The sequence below is a fragment of the Nannospalax galili genome, unplaced genomic scaffold, assembly GCF_000622305.1.
Source record: "Nannospalax galili isolate Female #2095 unplaced genomic scaffold, S.galili_v1.0 scaffold1050, whole genome shotgun sequence".
NCBI lineage: Eukaryota > Metazoa > Chordata > Mammalia > Rodentia > Spalacidae > Nannospalax > Nannospalax galili.
In genome coordinates, this window is record NW_008329037.1 from 864,826 (window position 1) to 879,966 (window position 15,141).

At 53.6% G+C, this 15,141-nt stretch overlaps 2 protein-coding genes across 3 annotated transcripts in view; both read left to right on the forward strand.

The window, feature by feature from the left end:
- Window positions 1-10,343, forward strand: part of Nbeal2 (neurobeachin like 2) — a 30,392-nt gene extending 20,049 nt beyond the window's left edge. Inside the window, exons 26-54 of one of the 2 annotated variants that reach the window (XM_029562202.1) lie at window positions 330-436; window positions 610-1,110; window positions 1,657-1,835; window positions 1,926-2,085; window positions 2,394-2,531; window positions 2,626-2,979; window positions 3,062-3,211; window positions 3,340-3,497; window positions 3,681-3,805; window positions 3,886-4,021; window positions 4,683-4,843; window positions 4,944-5,260; window positions 5,368-5,463; window positions 5,785-5,909; window positions 5,997-6,137; window positions 6,281-6,411; window positions 6,517-6,626; window positions 6,728-6,845; window positions 6,916-7,013; window positions 7,084-7,200; window positions 7,742-7,831; window positions 7,911-8,020; window positions 8,187-8,359; window positions 8,472-8,566; window positions 8,763-8,879; window positions 8,976-9,134; window positions 9,215-9,363; window positions 9,679-9,814; window positions 9,895-10,343. In XM_029562202.1, the coding sequence (XP_029418062.1) occupies window positions 330-436; window positions 610-1,110; window positions 1,657-1,835; window positions 1,926-2,085; window positions 2,394-2,531; window positions 2,626-2,979; window positions 3,062-3,211; window positions 3,340-3,497; window positions 3,681-3,805; window positions 3,886-4,021; window positions 4,683-4,843; window positions 4,944-5,260; window positions 5,368-5,463; window positions 5,785-5,909; window positions 5,997-6,137; window positions 6,281-6,411; window positions 6,517-6,626; window positions 6,728-6,845; window positions 6,916-7,013; window positions 7,084-7,200; window positions 7,742-7,831; window positions 7,911-8,020; window positions 8,187-8,359; window positions 8,472-8,566; window positions 8,763-8,879; window positions 8,976-9,134; window positions 9,215-9,363; window positions 9,679-9,814; window positions 9,895-9,996 (4,553 nt within the window). In that variant the 3' untranslated portion in view covers window positions 9,997-10,343. The remainder of the gene's footprint in view (window positions 1-329; window positions 437-609; window positions 1,111-1,656; window positions 1,836-1,925; window positions 2,086-2,393; window positions 2,532-2,625; window positions 2,980-3,061; window positions 3,212-3,339; window positions 3,498-3,680; window positions 3,806-3,885; window positions 4,022-4,682; window positions 4,844-4,943; window positions 5,261-5,367; window positions 5,464-5,784; window positions 5,910-5,996; window positions 6,138-6,280; window positions 6,412-6,516; window positions 6,627-6,727; window positions 6,846-6,915; window positions 7,014-7,083; window positions 7,201-7,741; window positions 7,832-7,910; window positions 8,021-8,186; window positions 8,360-8,471; window positions 8,567-8,762; window positions 8,880-8,975; window positions 9,135-9,214; window positions 9,364-9,678; window positions 9,815-9,894) is intronic. The other variant, XM_017797478.2, reaches the window with a different exon arrangement.
- A 1,009-nt stretch (window positions 10,344-11,352) lies between these two features.
- Window positions 11,353-13,672, forward strand: LOC103732370 (death domain-containing membrane protein NRADD-like). The gene is given in 6 exon segments (XM_029562141.1): window positions 11,353-11,395; window positions 12,840-12,944; window positions 12,947-13,009; window positions 13,076-13,091; window positions 13,135-13,277; window positions 13,368-13,672. Coding segments are annotated over 6 exon segments (675 nt in total).
- Window positions 13,673-15,141: the final 1,469 nt, after the last annotated feature.

Genomic DNA, 15,141 nt, shown 5'->3' on the forward strand with positions numbered 1-15,141 from the left:
ACCTTGATTTAGTCGCTCCCCCCAACACATACACAAATGGGCGCACACACATGCACGCACGCACATCAAAAGAAACAGACCAGGTAGAGGGAGCAATATGTATTAAGAAAATGGGGGGCCGGGCATGGTGGCGCACGCCTTTAATCCCAGCACTCCGGAGGCAGAGGCAGGCAGATCTCTGTGAGTTCAAGGCCAGCCTGGTCTACATAGTGAGCTGGGGCTACAGGGAGACCCTGTCTCAAAAAGACCAAAAGAAAATGGGGCTGGTGGGAAGAGGAAATGTTGGCATAGAGGCCAGAATTGAGTGTAGCCCCCTTCTATTGGGTCAGTCCCTCAGGCCACATCCCCAGATTGCCTGAACCTCTCAGATTTGTTGGCTGTGGTACAGCTGTCCCTCCAGGCTGACCTCAGCATCCGCCTGGACATCTGTCGTCAGGTGAGTGAAAGATAAAAGCTTTAGGGTCAAGGGGTGGCTTTACCCTCTGGAGTTCATTTTGCTTGTTGGGAATGAGGGAGTATCTCTGGAGGACCCCCCCCAACACACACTGGGATGAGGGTCTAGGATAAGCAATTGGATGACCTGTCATTTGCTGTGCCCTGGCTTGGTAGCTCTTCCACCTCATCCATGGACAGCCAGAAGTAGTGCGGCTGTTGGCCCGACAGGCTTCCTGGCAGGATGTGCTGACTCAGCTGTACGTCCTGGAGGCTCCCATGGTGGAAGGTCCCCCATGCTTTCTCTCAGAGTCGATCACCTCCTTGGAGCCAGCCCTGTCCCCGCCACCCACTGAATCTCCTGATGTCTTCCTGCCCTCAGAATCCCCTTGCCCTGACCCTGATGCCTTTTACCACGCCCTCTCCCCATTTTGTACACCCTTTGAGTTGGGCCTGGAACGGGCCAGTGTGGGCTCAGGCAATACTGCTGGTGGCAGCAGCAGCGGGACTATTACTCCAGCCAGCCAACCTGGCACACCTTCCCCACTGGATGGACCACGACCCTTCCCTACTACCCAAGGCCGTCACAGCTCCAGTCTTTCCAATGTGCTAGAGGACGGCAGCCTCATAGAATCCACCATCAGTGGGGATGACACCTCTAACACCAGCAACCCCCAGGTGAGGTGGGTCCACCGTTGGCCACTGTATGGTGTCCCAGAGAAGACACCTCAGGAAAGCAGGGCTGGCTGTGTGAGCTCTCCAGAGGTGTAGTCTGATTCCAAGACTACAGCCATCAGGTGAGCCTGGCACTGTCCCTTGTAGCTCTCACCTGCAGTTGTGTTGAGCCAGAATGAAGGATAGCAGCCCTGTAGGGCCAAGACTTTATAGGGCCTAAGGGCAGCATAGTCCAAACATCTTGCCTTGGGCTACTGAATTTGGTGATAAGCCTTTGCTCGTCCGATGATATTCTAGAGAATTCCTAGGCAGTCTTGAGGACTTGAGGTAATGCCTTTGTGAATGTCATCTCCCCCAGAATCCAATAAAAGCCCAGGTTTCTCCCCAGAGTTCAGGCAGTGGCTGAAGTCCCTATGCCATTTTTCCAAGCCATTGGTGCCAGCCTGGCTCTGCCTCTTGCCATTCCTACTAGTGAGCAGACAAGGGGTGCCGAGCAGGGATCCCATCCCTTCCCAGCCACCAGCCCTTACCACCTACCTATGCCCACAGCAAACCCCTGAGGAGGAGCTATGCAACCTGCTCACCAACATACTGTTCTCAGTAACTTGGCGGGGTGTGGAGGGCAGTGATGAGGCCTCCTGGCGGGAGCGCGGCCAGGTCTTCTCCGTGCTCACTCAGCTGGGAGCCTCAACCACACTCATCCGCCCACCAGACTGCATCAAGCGCTGGTAAGAGGGAAGCTTGGGAGGGTGAGGGGTCTCCTGGAGCCTGGGGGCCAAAGAGGATGTGAGGAAGACATCAGTCCCTCTCCTGCCCAGCCTCCTAGAGATGATGCTAGAGTCAGCCCTGACTGATATCAAGAAGGCTCCCCCAGGGGGCCTGGCTAGCCTTACTCAGCAGGCGCTGTGGCTGCTACGTCTGCTGCAGGATTTCCTGTGCGCTGAGGGTCATGGTAACCAGGAGCTATGGAGTGAAAAGGTATGACCGTTTAGAGGGGTGTGAGCCACATAAGCGCTGGTGTCTTTATGAGCCTGTGGCTATCTGGTCTGGGAGGTGGACGAGTACACAGGGCAGTCCTGGGTGCATCAGTATGGGTTTCTGTGAGCGTGTCTTGTCTGTCCAAGTGTTGGAGTGTATGTCAGTGTTGGAGGTGGGCTGGGTATACCTTTCAGGGTTGGTCAAACGGCAGAGGCAGTGCTCTCGGCTCAAACCTTACCTAGCCTCTCTCCCCATGAATCCCTGGCCTCATGTGGTGACATGTGTTGGGAATATGTTGTATGTGCCAGCTCTTCGAAGGTGTGTGTTGCCTGCTTGATCGACTGGGCGCCTGGCCTCACTTGGCCAACAGCACAGCTGATCTCCGTGAGATGGCACAGATTGGCCTGCGTCTTGTCCTAGGGTATATCCTGTTGGAGGACCCACAGGTGAGCTGAGGGGTGGGCAACAGGGGGTAGAGATGTAGCAGGTAGAGGGGACTGAGAGCAGCTGGGTGCCACCTTTTTTGTCCTTGCACCACAGCTACATGCCCAGGCCTATGTGAAGCTGCATACACTACTGCAGACTGCAGTACCAGCCCGCCGTGAGGAGGCCTGCTATGTGCTCTCCAAGCTGGAGGCAGCACTGAGCCGGGCACTAAACACCTCCTCCTCTGAGACTGAGCGCATAGAGTCCCCATCGGTAGCTATGGCAGCCTCAGAGCGCTGCTCATGGCTGGTGCCTCTGGTACGTACGCTGCTGGACCGTGCCTATGGACCACTAGGACTGCAGTGGGGGCTGCCCTCCCTGCCACCTACCAACGGCAGTCCCACCTTCTTTGAGGACTTCCAGGCTTTCTGTGTGACACCTGAATGGCGCCACTTCATCGACAAGCAGGTGCCTAATGGAGGTTGGGATCGAGGAAGAGGAATAGGGGCTAGGGCACACCTCGAGCTCTGCTCTCTCCCTAATTCTCCAGGTACAGCCCACTATGTCCAAGTTTGAAATGGACACGTATGCTAAGAGCCATGACCTCATGTCAGGTTTCTGGAATGCCTGCTATGACGTGCTCATGAGCAATGGGCAGCGGCACCAGCAGGAACGCACCCATAGTCGACAGGCCTTCCAGGTGTGCTGCCTATACTGGGGGACAGGTTGCTGCTTCATCTGTGTGCTGAGGGGACAGCTAATAGGACAGGGTGGAGAATGGGTCAGAGAGACGAGCCTGTGGGACTGACCTATCCCCTCCCACCACAGGAGCTGGTGTTGGAACCTGTCCAGCGCAGGGTTCGCCTAGAGGGGCTGCGCTACACAGCGGTGCTGAAGCAGCAGGCAGCACAGCACTCGATGGCTCTGCTACATTGGGGGGCATTGTGGCGCCAGCTTTCTAGCCCTTGTGGGGCCTGGGCACTAAGGTAGGCTGGGCTTTAAGTGGAGGAGCTGGACTTGGTGGTAAGGGAGTACTTTAAGAGTGCCAAACTGTCTTTGGTACTCTGTTCAAGGTCTTAAAGTAATGCAAATAAAAATAGCAGCCTAGAAGGGGGATGCGCTGTACCCTTCTGTCCACTCATGACTAACCCCGGGGGATGTATCTGCAGGATCCCTCCAACTCCACACTGGAAGCTGTCTAGTGCGGAGACATACTCACGTATGCGTCTGAAGCTGGTCCCCAACCATCACTTTGACCCTCATCTGGAAGCCAGTGCCCTCCGTGACAATCTGGGTGAGTTGCTGTACCAGGTCCACCCAACTGGTATTTCCCATCATGTCTTACTCTAACTGAGTACTCTTGACTTCTTGCAGGTGAGGTGCCCCTGACACCCACGGAAGAGGCTGCACTGCCTCTGGCAGTGACCAAAGAGGCCAAAGTAAGCACTCCACCAGAGGAGCTACAGGAGGACCAATTAGACGAGGATGAGCTGGCTATGCTGGAGACCCCGTGAGTGGGTGGACCAGGGGCTGGCCTAGGGATGGCAGGCATCTATGCCAATGTGTACATGCCTGCTGTGGGACTGAGGCTCAGTCTGTGTCTTCTGCTGCCCAACTTTAGTCTCTTGATGGGACTCTCCAAATGAAATCAGGAGACCTGTGAGAGTCACTGGGCGTGGTGGCATGTCTTTAATTCCAGCACTCAGGAAGCAGAGAGAAGCAGACAGATCTCTATGAGATGAAGCCAACCTGATCTCGTAGTGAATTCTAGGCCAGCTGGAGCGACAGGGGGACCCTATCTCAAAACACCAATCAACCAAACAACAACAACAACAAAAAACTAAAATCAAAAAACCTCGGGAGAGTCATTTAACAGGGTGGTCTTTAATAGCTAGGCACCCCTGAGCAAGGTTAAGAAAAACCAGAGCAGAATGGGGACCTGGAGAATGGGCAGGAGCAAAGCAAGGTGGTGGTGAGGGGGCACAACCTGATAAACAGCCATTGGGACTTCATAAGCCCAGGTGGGGTACAGGGTCAGTTAGTACCAGGCCCTGGGCAACTCCTCCCTCTTGGGGAGGTGTCAGCTTATGTACCTTATGACTCAATGGCCCTCAGAACTTGTCAAGATGGGGGTGCCAGAGTCACCAGCTAAGGTGGGTGCTGGCCCCCAGGATGGAGGCAGTGGAGCTGGATGAACAGCGTGAGAAACTGGTGCTGTCAGCTGAGTGCCAGCTGGTCACTGTGGTGGCCGTGGTCCCAGGACTACTAGAGGTCACTACGCAGCATGTGTACTTCTACGATGGCAGCACCGAACGTGTGGAAACTGAGGAGGGTACGTTGTGATGGAGCAGGCTGAGGGGTTGGCAGAGAAGGGCCAAGGTCTGGGTGAGGCTAGAGCCAGTGACTCTTTATATCTGCTGTTCGCCCCATAGGCATCGGCCATGACTTCCGGCGCCCACTGGCCCAGTTGCGTGAGGTCCACCTGCGGCGTTTCAACCTGCGCCGTTCAGCACTTGAGCTCTTCTTCATTGATCAGTCTAATTACTTCCTCAACTTCCCGTGCAAGGTGGCCGGGTCCTCCACTTCATCTCCCTCTCAGTCTCCCAGGCCCCAGCCCTACCCCATCCCACCCCATACCCAGGTACGGAACCAGGTATACTCATGGCTCCTGCGCCTACGGCCACCTAGCCAAGGCTACCTAAGTAGCCGCTCCCCGCAAGAGATGCTGCGTGCCTCAGGCCTTACCCAGGTGAGAGCCCTGAATATGTGTTGGGGGTTGGTGGTGAAGTAAGAACTTGGAGAAATGGACATGCTAGGCAGCTTCACTGCTCACCTTTTGCTGTCCTGCCCCCCTAGAAATGGGTACAACGTGAAATAACCAACTTCGAATACTTGATGCAACTCAATACCATTGCGGGGCGCACCTACAATGACCTGTCTCAATACCCTGTGGTGAGGGCCCTGCTCTGCACTCTTTCCCCAACTCTGATCTGTCAGTGCCAGCTAATGGGCCAGACCCTGAGCAATACACCTCTGATTAAGACCTGGCCTTTGTTTCCTGCCACTGCCTCAGTCCTTAGCCCTCTTTTCTCCCTGCTGGCCCCTGGTCTTTCTGAAAGGACTGTCATAGACTGTCTGCTCTCCTACAGCCCTTCCAAGTGGTACTCCCAGCCTGTGAGCAGGCTCTGCCCATCGCCTTGTTGAGGGCAGGGCAGGGTGGGCTGGCAGGGCATCAGGGACTTCATGCAGCTCTTTCCCTGGGTGGGTGTCCAGTTCCCCTGGGTCTTGCAGGATTACGTGTCCCCAACCCTGGACCTCAGCAACCCTGCTGTCTTCCGGGACCTGTCCAAACCCATCGGTGTGGTGAACCCCAAGCATGCCCAGCTCGTGAGGGAGAAGTGAGCATGTGGGCAGGGCAGGGCTCAGTGGGCCGGGGATGGGTGAGGGTAGGGCTTCTGCTGACTTCCTGCTACCTGTGGCTCTAGATATGAGAGCTTTGAGGACCCAGCAGGCACAATTGACAAGTTCCATTATGGTACCCACTACTCCAATGCAGCAGGCGTAATGCACTACCTCATTCGTGTGGAACCTTTCACCTCTCTTCACGTCCAGCTTCAGAGTGGCCGGTGCGCCCAGCAGTGATGGGAGGGTGGGGAGACAGGCCAAGGGAGGAGGCAGGTCTTTCTGGCACTTTGGCTGATCCTGGCTGCCCTCTCTCCAGCCATACCTCCCTCCCAATCATCTCACCTTGGCTATGTACCTCTACCAGCTTCGACTGCTCTGATCGACAGTTCCACTCGGTGGCAGCAGCCTGGCAGGCCCGCCTGGAGAGCCCTGCCGATGTGAAGGAGCTCATTCCAGAGTTCTTCTACTTCCCCGACTTCCTGGAGAACCAGAATGGTAGCATGCAAGGCACTGGCTGTGGGAGTGGGGCCTGGGAACAAATGCACAGACTGGTGCAGACAGGGATAGTAAGAATACACTGCTGACTGGGTCCTCTGCTAGGCTTTGACCTGGGCTGTCTCCAGCTGACCAACGAGAAGGTGGGTGATGTGGTGCTGCCCCCATGGGCCAGTTCTCCTGAGGACTTCATTCAGCAGCACCGCCGGGCTCTGGTGAGGAGATGACCACCCAGAGACAAGCAGGCAGCCAGGGTTGAGGGTTGTGGTAAAGGTCAATGATTGTCCCTAGACTGACCACCACTCCATACCCTCAGGAGTCTGAGTATGTGTCTGCCCACCTGCATGAGTGGATTGACCTCATCTTTGGCTATAAGCAGCGGGGCCCAGCAGCTGAGGAGGCCCTCAACGTCTTCTATTACTGCACCTATGAGGGTAGGCAGTGCACTGCACATAAGCCAAAACCAGGGTACACAGAGTCCTGACTGCTCTGCCTCCCCCTCAGGGGCCGTAGACCTGGACCATGTTGCAGATGAGCGAGAACGGAAGGCTTTGGAGGGTATCATCAGCAACTTTGGGCAGACGCCCTGTCAGCTGCTAAAGGTAAGATCTGCTTAGAAGACAGTGATCAAGGATGCCCATGGCATGGTGCTGACCAGCTACCTGTCCACAGGAGCCACATCCACCCCGGCTCTCAGCTGAGGAAGCAGCCAGTCGCCTTGCCCATCTGGACACTAACTCACCTAGCATCTTCCAGAACCTGGACCAGCTCAAGGCCTTCTTTGCTGAGGTGAGAAGAGGGCAGGAACTCAAGTTCTCATTCTGTGAGAGGGGTTTAATTCCATTGGCCATTGTCTATACCCACTCCTGGGGGCAGATGGGAATATTAATACTAATCAAGGTAATTGATTTAACAGCATCGTGGAAAAGAAACATTGAGGGTGAGAGGAAGGACTGGGACAAGCTGTGACTTATTGACCAATCTCTTGAGTGACCAAGCTGTGACTTATTTGACCTTGGACCCTTCCTGCATCCTCAAATAGGCTCTCTTCTTGTCATTAGGCAGAGAGGCAGAGGAGTAATGGGATGGGGGGACCAAGATTGAGATCTGAGATCGAGCTTGCTCCCTGGTTCTTTATGTCTACCCCAACTTCTTTTTCTGTGATACCCTTCTATATGCCCACTGGTATCATGTCTGTTTCTAGGAAAGACCTCCACATCTGTGGTATCTGGGGGCCAAGGGCAATGGAAAGGGGGTACCCACTGAGCAGACTGTCTAATTGGGAATCCAGCTGCCCCTTGCATAGCCAGGCCTATACTTTTCTCTACAGGTTATCAGTGAAGGCATACCTCTGGTGTTGGCTCTGGTACCCCACCGACAGTCCCACTCCTTCATCACCCAGGGCTCCTCAGATCTGTTGGTAAGTGCACTAGGCAACTTACTTAACTTCACCCTTCTGATTCTGTCCCCAAACCACCTCTGTATACTTTTACCCGCAGGTGACTGTGAGTGCCAGTGGGCTGCTGGGCACCCATAGCTGGTTGCCCTATGACCGAAACATAAACAACTACTTCAGTTTCAGCAAAGATCCCACCATGGGCAACCCCAAGTAAGACAGGGCTGTGGGTAGGAGTGGGCTATAAATGCTCTGTGCCATCGCCCCTTCTAAACAGGGTACGGGCCAGCTTCAAGGGAGAGGTCTGGCTAAGATTCCTGATAGCCTAGATCTCTCTCCCTGTGGCCCAGCCTCACCTACCATCTTCCCACTGAGTTAGGATGCAAAAACTACTGAGTGGGCCATGGGTGCCAGGCAGTGGAATGAGTCGGCAAGCACTGGCAGTGGCCCCCGACGGAAAGCTGCTCTTCAGTGGTGGCCACTGGGATGGCAGCCTGCGAGTAACTAAGCTACCCCATGGCAAATTGTTGAACCAGCTAAGCCAACACCTTGGTATGAGCAACCCTAGTACTGGGAAGAATGAGATGGGCAGAAGTAGAATGAACCTAGTCAAGAAGGGTGTACCAGCTCTGCTCTGCTTCTGTGTCCTCCCCTACTCATGCAGATGTAGTAACCTGCCTTGCACTGGACACCTGTGGCATCTACCTCATTTCAGGCTCCCGGGACACCACATGCATGGTTTGGCGGCTCCTACAGCAGGTGTGCTTGGTGGGCAGTCCTATGGGGTCCCTGTAGCCCAGACCTGAAGCCCATCTGCCCCTCAGGTAGCCAACAGGACTGCCCTCCTGTCATCCTCTTTACTACTGTGTGCAAATCTGGGGGCTCCATGATCACTAACCTTCTGGCTTTGAATAAAGCATTCACTAAGTCCTAAACCAGCCCTGGTTTCCCACAGGGTGGTCTATCAGTAGGACTGGCACCAAAACCTGTGCAGGTCTTATATGGACATGAGACTGCAATAAGCTGTGTGGCTATCAGCACAGAACTCGACATGGCTGTGTCTGGATCTGAGGTGTGTTTGTGTGTGCCCTGGGGAGGCTAAGTTTTCAGGATACTGTCTCTGGAACTCTCAGTCCTCTACCCAGGGTCCTAAGCTGCCTTTTTGTAGGATGGAACTGTGATCATACATACTGTACGTCGTGGCCAGTTTGTGGCAGCACTAAAACCTCCAGGTGCAACATTACCTGGACCTGTATCTCACCTGGCACTGGGGTCTGAAGGTCAGATTGTGGTACAGAGCTCAGCTTGGGAACGTCCTGGAGCCCAGGTATGTGGAAAGGGTACCCAGCAAAGACAGTTGGGGAGTTGGAATGGTGGGGCAGTTGCTGATGATCCATTTCCCTACAGGTCACCTACTCCTTGCACCTGTACTCAGTGAATGGGAGGTTGAGGGCTTCACTGCTCCTGACAGAGCAGCCTACAGCCCTGGCAGTAGCAGAGGACTTTGTTTTGATGGGCACCACTCAATGCACCCTGCACATCCTCCACCTGAACAAGTGAGCCCCCATGTTTGAATTCATGGCCCCTCAAGGTGGCACTTGTTTGCACAGGGTCTTAGGGAGTGCATCCTGTCTATGGAACAGGTCTGTAGGCACATTCCTCTATTGTGTTATCTGCCCACTTACCCATGGGGAGATCTTGTCCTGAATCTCCCTCAGCCATACAGTTATGGGAGTTCCTTTTATGAATCAGGGTTTCTATTTAGCCATCCTTAAGAACAGAGAAGTTACACGGGATAATGAAGAGACATGTCAGTTGGGTCCGAAGCCCCCTTGCAGTTGTGACTATGTATACCCACTTCCCTGCACTAGACTGCGGCCTGCCACGCCTCCCCTGCCCATGAAAGTGCCAGTCCGCAGTGTGTCCGTGACTAAAGAGCACAGCCATGTGCTGGTGGGCCTGGAGGACGGCAAGCTGATCGTTGTGGGTGCCGGGCAGCCCTCTGAGGTGAGGACCGGGCAGGCAGGGCTCCAGTATGGCTGGGCGCGGAGGCCCGGCTCACCCCGCCCCATCGCTGCTCCCGCCAGGTGCGCAGCAGCCAGTTCGCGCGAAAGCTGTGGCGCTCCTCGCGGCGCATCTCCCAGGTGTCGTCTGGGGAGACGGAGTACAACTCTGGGGAGGCTCGCTGAGCTGGGCAGTTCTCCGCCGCTCAGGCCCCGCCCCGGCACGCCCGACGGAGGCCCGACCCATGAGATTGCTGCTCCCGGGGGTGGGCAGGGCCCACCCTCCAGCTCAGGGATTAGTGGACGGCGTCACAAGGAAGTCCCACCCCTCGCCGGCTGAGGGGCGGAGAGACCCAGCGCCGGCCGCCACGGCTGCGGCTGCAATTTTTGCACAACCTGGGGCGGGTGGGGGCGGTGTTGTCCCTATTTCAAGCCCTGTGTCCCACTGAAGCACAAGGACCGCCTGTGGCCTTAACCCCCAAAGGTGATCCTCTCCCGCCCAATCTCAGCAATAAACTTGGCCTGGTTTTGTAGTTGCTTGGTCTCTCGCGTGTACGTTTGCCCGACGTCTCGTCCACCATTCCTGGTCCCTGTCTCTGAGCTGGCGTGCTTCCTCGCCTGGCCTCCCAGGCTGACCTCCATGCAGCCAGCCGAGCCACCTCGGTGCTTTGGATCCCTGCCGCAGTTTCTCCCAGCTGGCACCTTCAGACCATCCAACCGCTGGGGACTTGGAGGGTCTTCCCCTAAATCTTTTTAATCCCTCTTCAGCCGGTATTTGTCCTATTCCCAGACCTGGAAGTGTCTCTTCCCTAGCCTTTAGTAAGTGTGTTCCAGAAGATTTAGTCCTGTGGGGTCCAGATGGGCCCTGGGACTGAATGGCTCTGTCCTTAGAGTTTCAGGCCCGCTCTGAATTTTCAAGTAAGAAAGGACCCCGGGGTCCCTGGGTCTACATGCCTTATGAGGTTTTTGAATCCATCCATCAACATGCCTTCTCAACTCAGCCTAACCAGAAAAGGGCTAACCACTGAGAAGTGACTACTGGAGGTCCTGCTTTGGGACCTTCAGATGTTGGGTTCCTGCCAGTGTGTATTGGGGTGAGCCTTCCACCTGTCTTTAAGTTGCTTCAGCCTGAGATGGGGTCACAGGGCCATATCTACTTTACCCTCTTAACATCCTTGGACTCTGTTTGCCAAGGTCTTTGAGACAGGGTGATTTCTAGCCTGTCCTTACCCATCCTGAGCTGTACCCTGACCCACTAACTTTGGCCATGTGGGTCCAGTGCTGTCACCTCCACCTATTTGACACAGGAGGAAACTGTTCCGGCCTTGGAGTTAGTCAAGATAGAGTGAGCCAGGGATGGAGACAGGCTACTCCCAGGGATTTCTAACAGCAGGCCTGAGGATTTCCTCATATCCCTGCACAGAGCTCCTTCCAAACTCAGAAAAGCAGCCTCCCAGCTCCCTCAGCTCAGTGCTGCCCACCACCCTCCGAACCACTTCACCAAGAAATAGCCCCACTTGAGCACTTGCCATCAACAGAGCCATGCTTCACAACTCCAGCCACAGCAAATGTGTGGTCTATGCAGGTAAGCATTCCTTCCCCCATATCTTAGGCAGTGGCATGCCAGGAGGTACCCTGACTGAGTAGGTCATCTACAAGTCCAGTTACAGGTTCTAGAGTCCCTGTCCACTGTGCCCTATTTACACTGGGTTGGGGGACCAACTGGACTTCAGGCAGAAGACAGCAACAGTATTTACTTCTAGTTCAGCTTTTATTTTTCCACTTCAGCCTTATTTTGCAATAATTTCTAAGACCTGCGTGCAGAGGCCCCGTGAGACCAACAGGAATTGGTGTGCTCTTACAGTTCAGACTGGGAGTCAAGACATAGTTCAGTGCCATGGTAGACAGAGGTGGTACTGGAGCCAGAAAAGAGAGATCAAGGAAGGCTTCCAAATTAGACTCCTGAGCTGGGTGTGGTAGTATACTCGGGAGGCAGAGGCAGGCAGATCTCTGCGAGTTAAGGCCAGCCTGGCCTACATAGTGAGTTCTAGGCCAGCTGGGGCTACAGGGAGATCTTGTCTCAAAAAGACAAAACAAAAAAAAACAAACAAACAAACAAAAAAGTAGACTCCTGCATTTTTCAGAGGATATAACAGCAAGAGCAGAAATCTAGGAACTTGGGAGGACAGGACACCTCTGGGAGGGGCTGTATCCAGAATGGCAAAAGGCCAGTTTAAAAAAAAGAATTTTAGAGACTGGAGAGATGGCTCAGTGGTTAACACTGACTGTTCTTGCAGAAGACCTGGGTTGGAATCCCAGCACCCACATGGCAGCTAACAACTGTCAGTAACTCCGGTTCCAGGGGCTCGGACAGCCTCCTCTGTCCTCTGCAAACATTGCAAAACACAAGACACGGATGCATTTACCTACATGCAGGTATAATACTCATACACATAAAGTAAAAATTATAAATAAAATGTATTTTTTTAAATTTTTTTAAAAAAGAATTTAAGATGTATTATCCTGTATGTGTATGTCTCTGTACTTGTGTGAATGCCTTCAGAAGCCTGAAGAGGACATCAGATTCCCCTGGAGCTAGAGTTACAGGCAGCTGTGAGCCATTCGATGTAGTGCTAGGAACTGAACTCCAGCAATGTGAAAGAGTGGCAAGTGCTCTTAACTGCTGAGCCATTACTCTAGCCTTTTAAAATTCTTTTACATTTATTTATTGTGTGGCACACACACACACACACAGAGCAAACATTTGGAGATCAGAGCACAACTTGGGGGAGTCAGTTCTCTCCTTCTACCATGTGGGTCCTAGGGATCAAATTTAGGTTGGTCAGGCTTGGTGGCCAGCACCTTTACCCTCTGAGCCATCTTGCCAACCCACCAGGGCCAGCCAACTCTTGATGCCATTCTGAGTCTCTGACTTTATGGTGAAGACTATTGCTTTCAGAATCTTTTGGCAAGATCTAGGAACCATAGCCTTTGTTTCTCTCTCTCGACCACTGTCTTTTTCTTCACAGACACAGCCCTGAGAGGGCAGGATAGGGACATAGAAGTGTGGGTAGGAATTGGGGAAGCCTTGGCCCCCAACACCTCCTCCCTGTTTCCCCCTGAGCCTCCAGGGACCTCAGCAACATCATTCCACTCTACTGTGCTCTCCTGGCCACTGTGGTCCTTGGTCTGCTTGCCTGTGGTCTTCAAATGGTAGGTGGTCTGGGTACTACCCTGTGGCTTTCCTCTACACTATCCTAGCCAGTCCCTCTCTTGTCTTGGTGAAGGTGAAGCAGGTTGATAAGTATCCCCTGCTCCCCACAGTTGGCGCTCACATAAGCAAAGACAACAGCTGGCCAAAGCTCGGACTGTAGAGCTGGGAGACCTTGACAAGAACCAGAGGCATGGTGTCAACAGTATCTTTGTGGACTCTCCTAGAGGTCTAGAGCCCTGTATTCCTAGCCAGGGTGAGTATATTTCCTCAGTCTACAGTCCTTTAGGCTTATCTAGTGTTACCCCACCACCCACTCACGTGACTCTTATGTCTTCCACCCCAGGACCGTATCCTGATATTGGCTGCCAACTTTACCTTCACATTCTGCAGCAGCAGCAGGAGGAAGTAGAGCGGCTCTTGATGTTGGGCGAACCTGACAAGGGTTGGCAGGGCCTGGCAGGCCACCTGGGCTACCAGGCCAAAGCTGTGGAGACCATGGCCTGTGGCCAGATGCCAGCTTATACCCTGCTGAGGGACTGGGCTGCTCAAGAAGGCAGCAGAGCTACCCTCAGAGTGCTAGAGGATGCACTGTCTGCCATGGGCCGTGAAGATGTGCTCCAGGTCCTGGGCCCACCAGCTGTGGTGTGAGTGAAACCTTCTGGTGCTGCTTGCACTGGTGCTCACTACTCCTACTGCCTCATTCATGGGCTTTGTAGTATTGCTAGCTTTAGCCTGCTCTGTTCTGGCAGAACACAGAAGATCCAGCAGTCAGTCACATCCTTTCCCTTCTCCCTCTCCTCCAACACAGGGGCCAAAATATGGGAGCAGGAGGGTAGAAGGTGGGGCATGGGCCTGCCCTCAAATCCCCACTCCACATTCCTTTTCCTTGGCCTAAGCAGTTTTTCTACTTTTGTATTGCATATTAAAGGTGACACTGGACTTCTGTTCTACTGTACATGGCTCCTTGGGCCTGTGAGATAGTTGAGTAGCTGTGAAGCAGAGGCTCAGAAAAGAATTTGGGGAGGTCCCTCTAGGGTATAGAAGACCCTCTCCAAGCAACTGCTGGGATGACAGGCAAGGCACTTGTATAGAAGGCATGTTATGGAGTCCCAGACTGGAATTCACATCTTAACCTGCCCCCGAACAGCTGGACCCCATTAGGAAGTCTTTTGCTGAACTTTAGCTTCCTCAGCTAGAGACATGTTCAGTAGGGTTCCCTATCCCTAAGATTCCCAGGGGTGGTGCAGAACTTTTGGGTTTGAGGTGATTCTTTTCTTTTGGGGGGAGAGGGGAACAACAGGGTTTTACTGTGTAGCTCTGCCTTTACAGACAAGTCTGGCATCAAACTCAGAGAGATCCACCTGCCTCTGCCTCCGAGTGGTTTAAAGGTGTATGCCACCACACCTGGCTTAAGGTGATTTTTCTGACTTGTGCTGTGACCACTAGATAGTAAGAGGCAGGTTGGTTATGAGCAGCTACTTGCTGAGGACCTCAGGTCTTTAATAAAAGGGAAGAAAGGGCTCTAGCTCAGTGGTAGAGCACGTGTCTAACACACATGAGACCCTAGGTTCAATCCTCAGAACTAAAAAAGCAAAAACAAAAAACCCCAGAATTCCACTCAGGAAAAGGGGAACTCTAAACAGGCTTCCACAGGCTTCCACTTAGCTTGAACACAAGGGGACAAGCAGGCTGTTCAGGACATAGGAGCTGAGCCAAACCACCTGCCCTTCCATGCACATGCCCATCCTGAAACAGGGGTGGGTAGGATGCTAGACAGGTGGCCTTGCCTAGAAAAGAACAATCCGCATGGATTAAGTTTTCGTTTATCCAAACTCACCGAGACCTGGGATCTAATCATGGCCCAGGGAGCCCAATGTAGATCTTATTCCCTCACTAAACTGAGAAGCACCTGGGATTGTTGCTTTGCATACAAAGCTTAACACAAACAGCTTCTACTGTTATTCCTCAGAAATAGTTTCCCAGAGCTGCTGAACTGCTTGTCTTTCTGTTAAGATAAATGGCAAAGCCAGTAGCTCAAATCTGTAATCCCAGTGTTCTGGAGACTGAGTCAGGAAGTTTACCACAGGTTTGATGCCAGCCTGGGCTACAGAGATCCT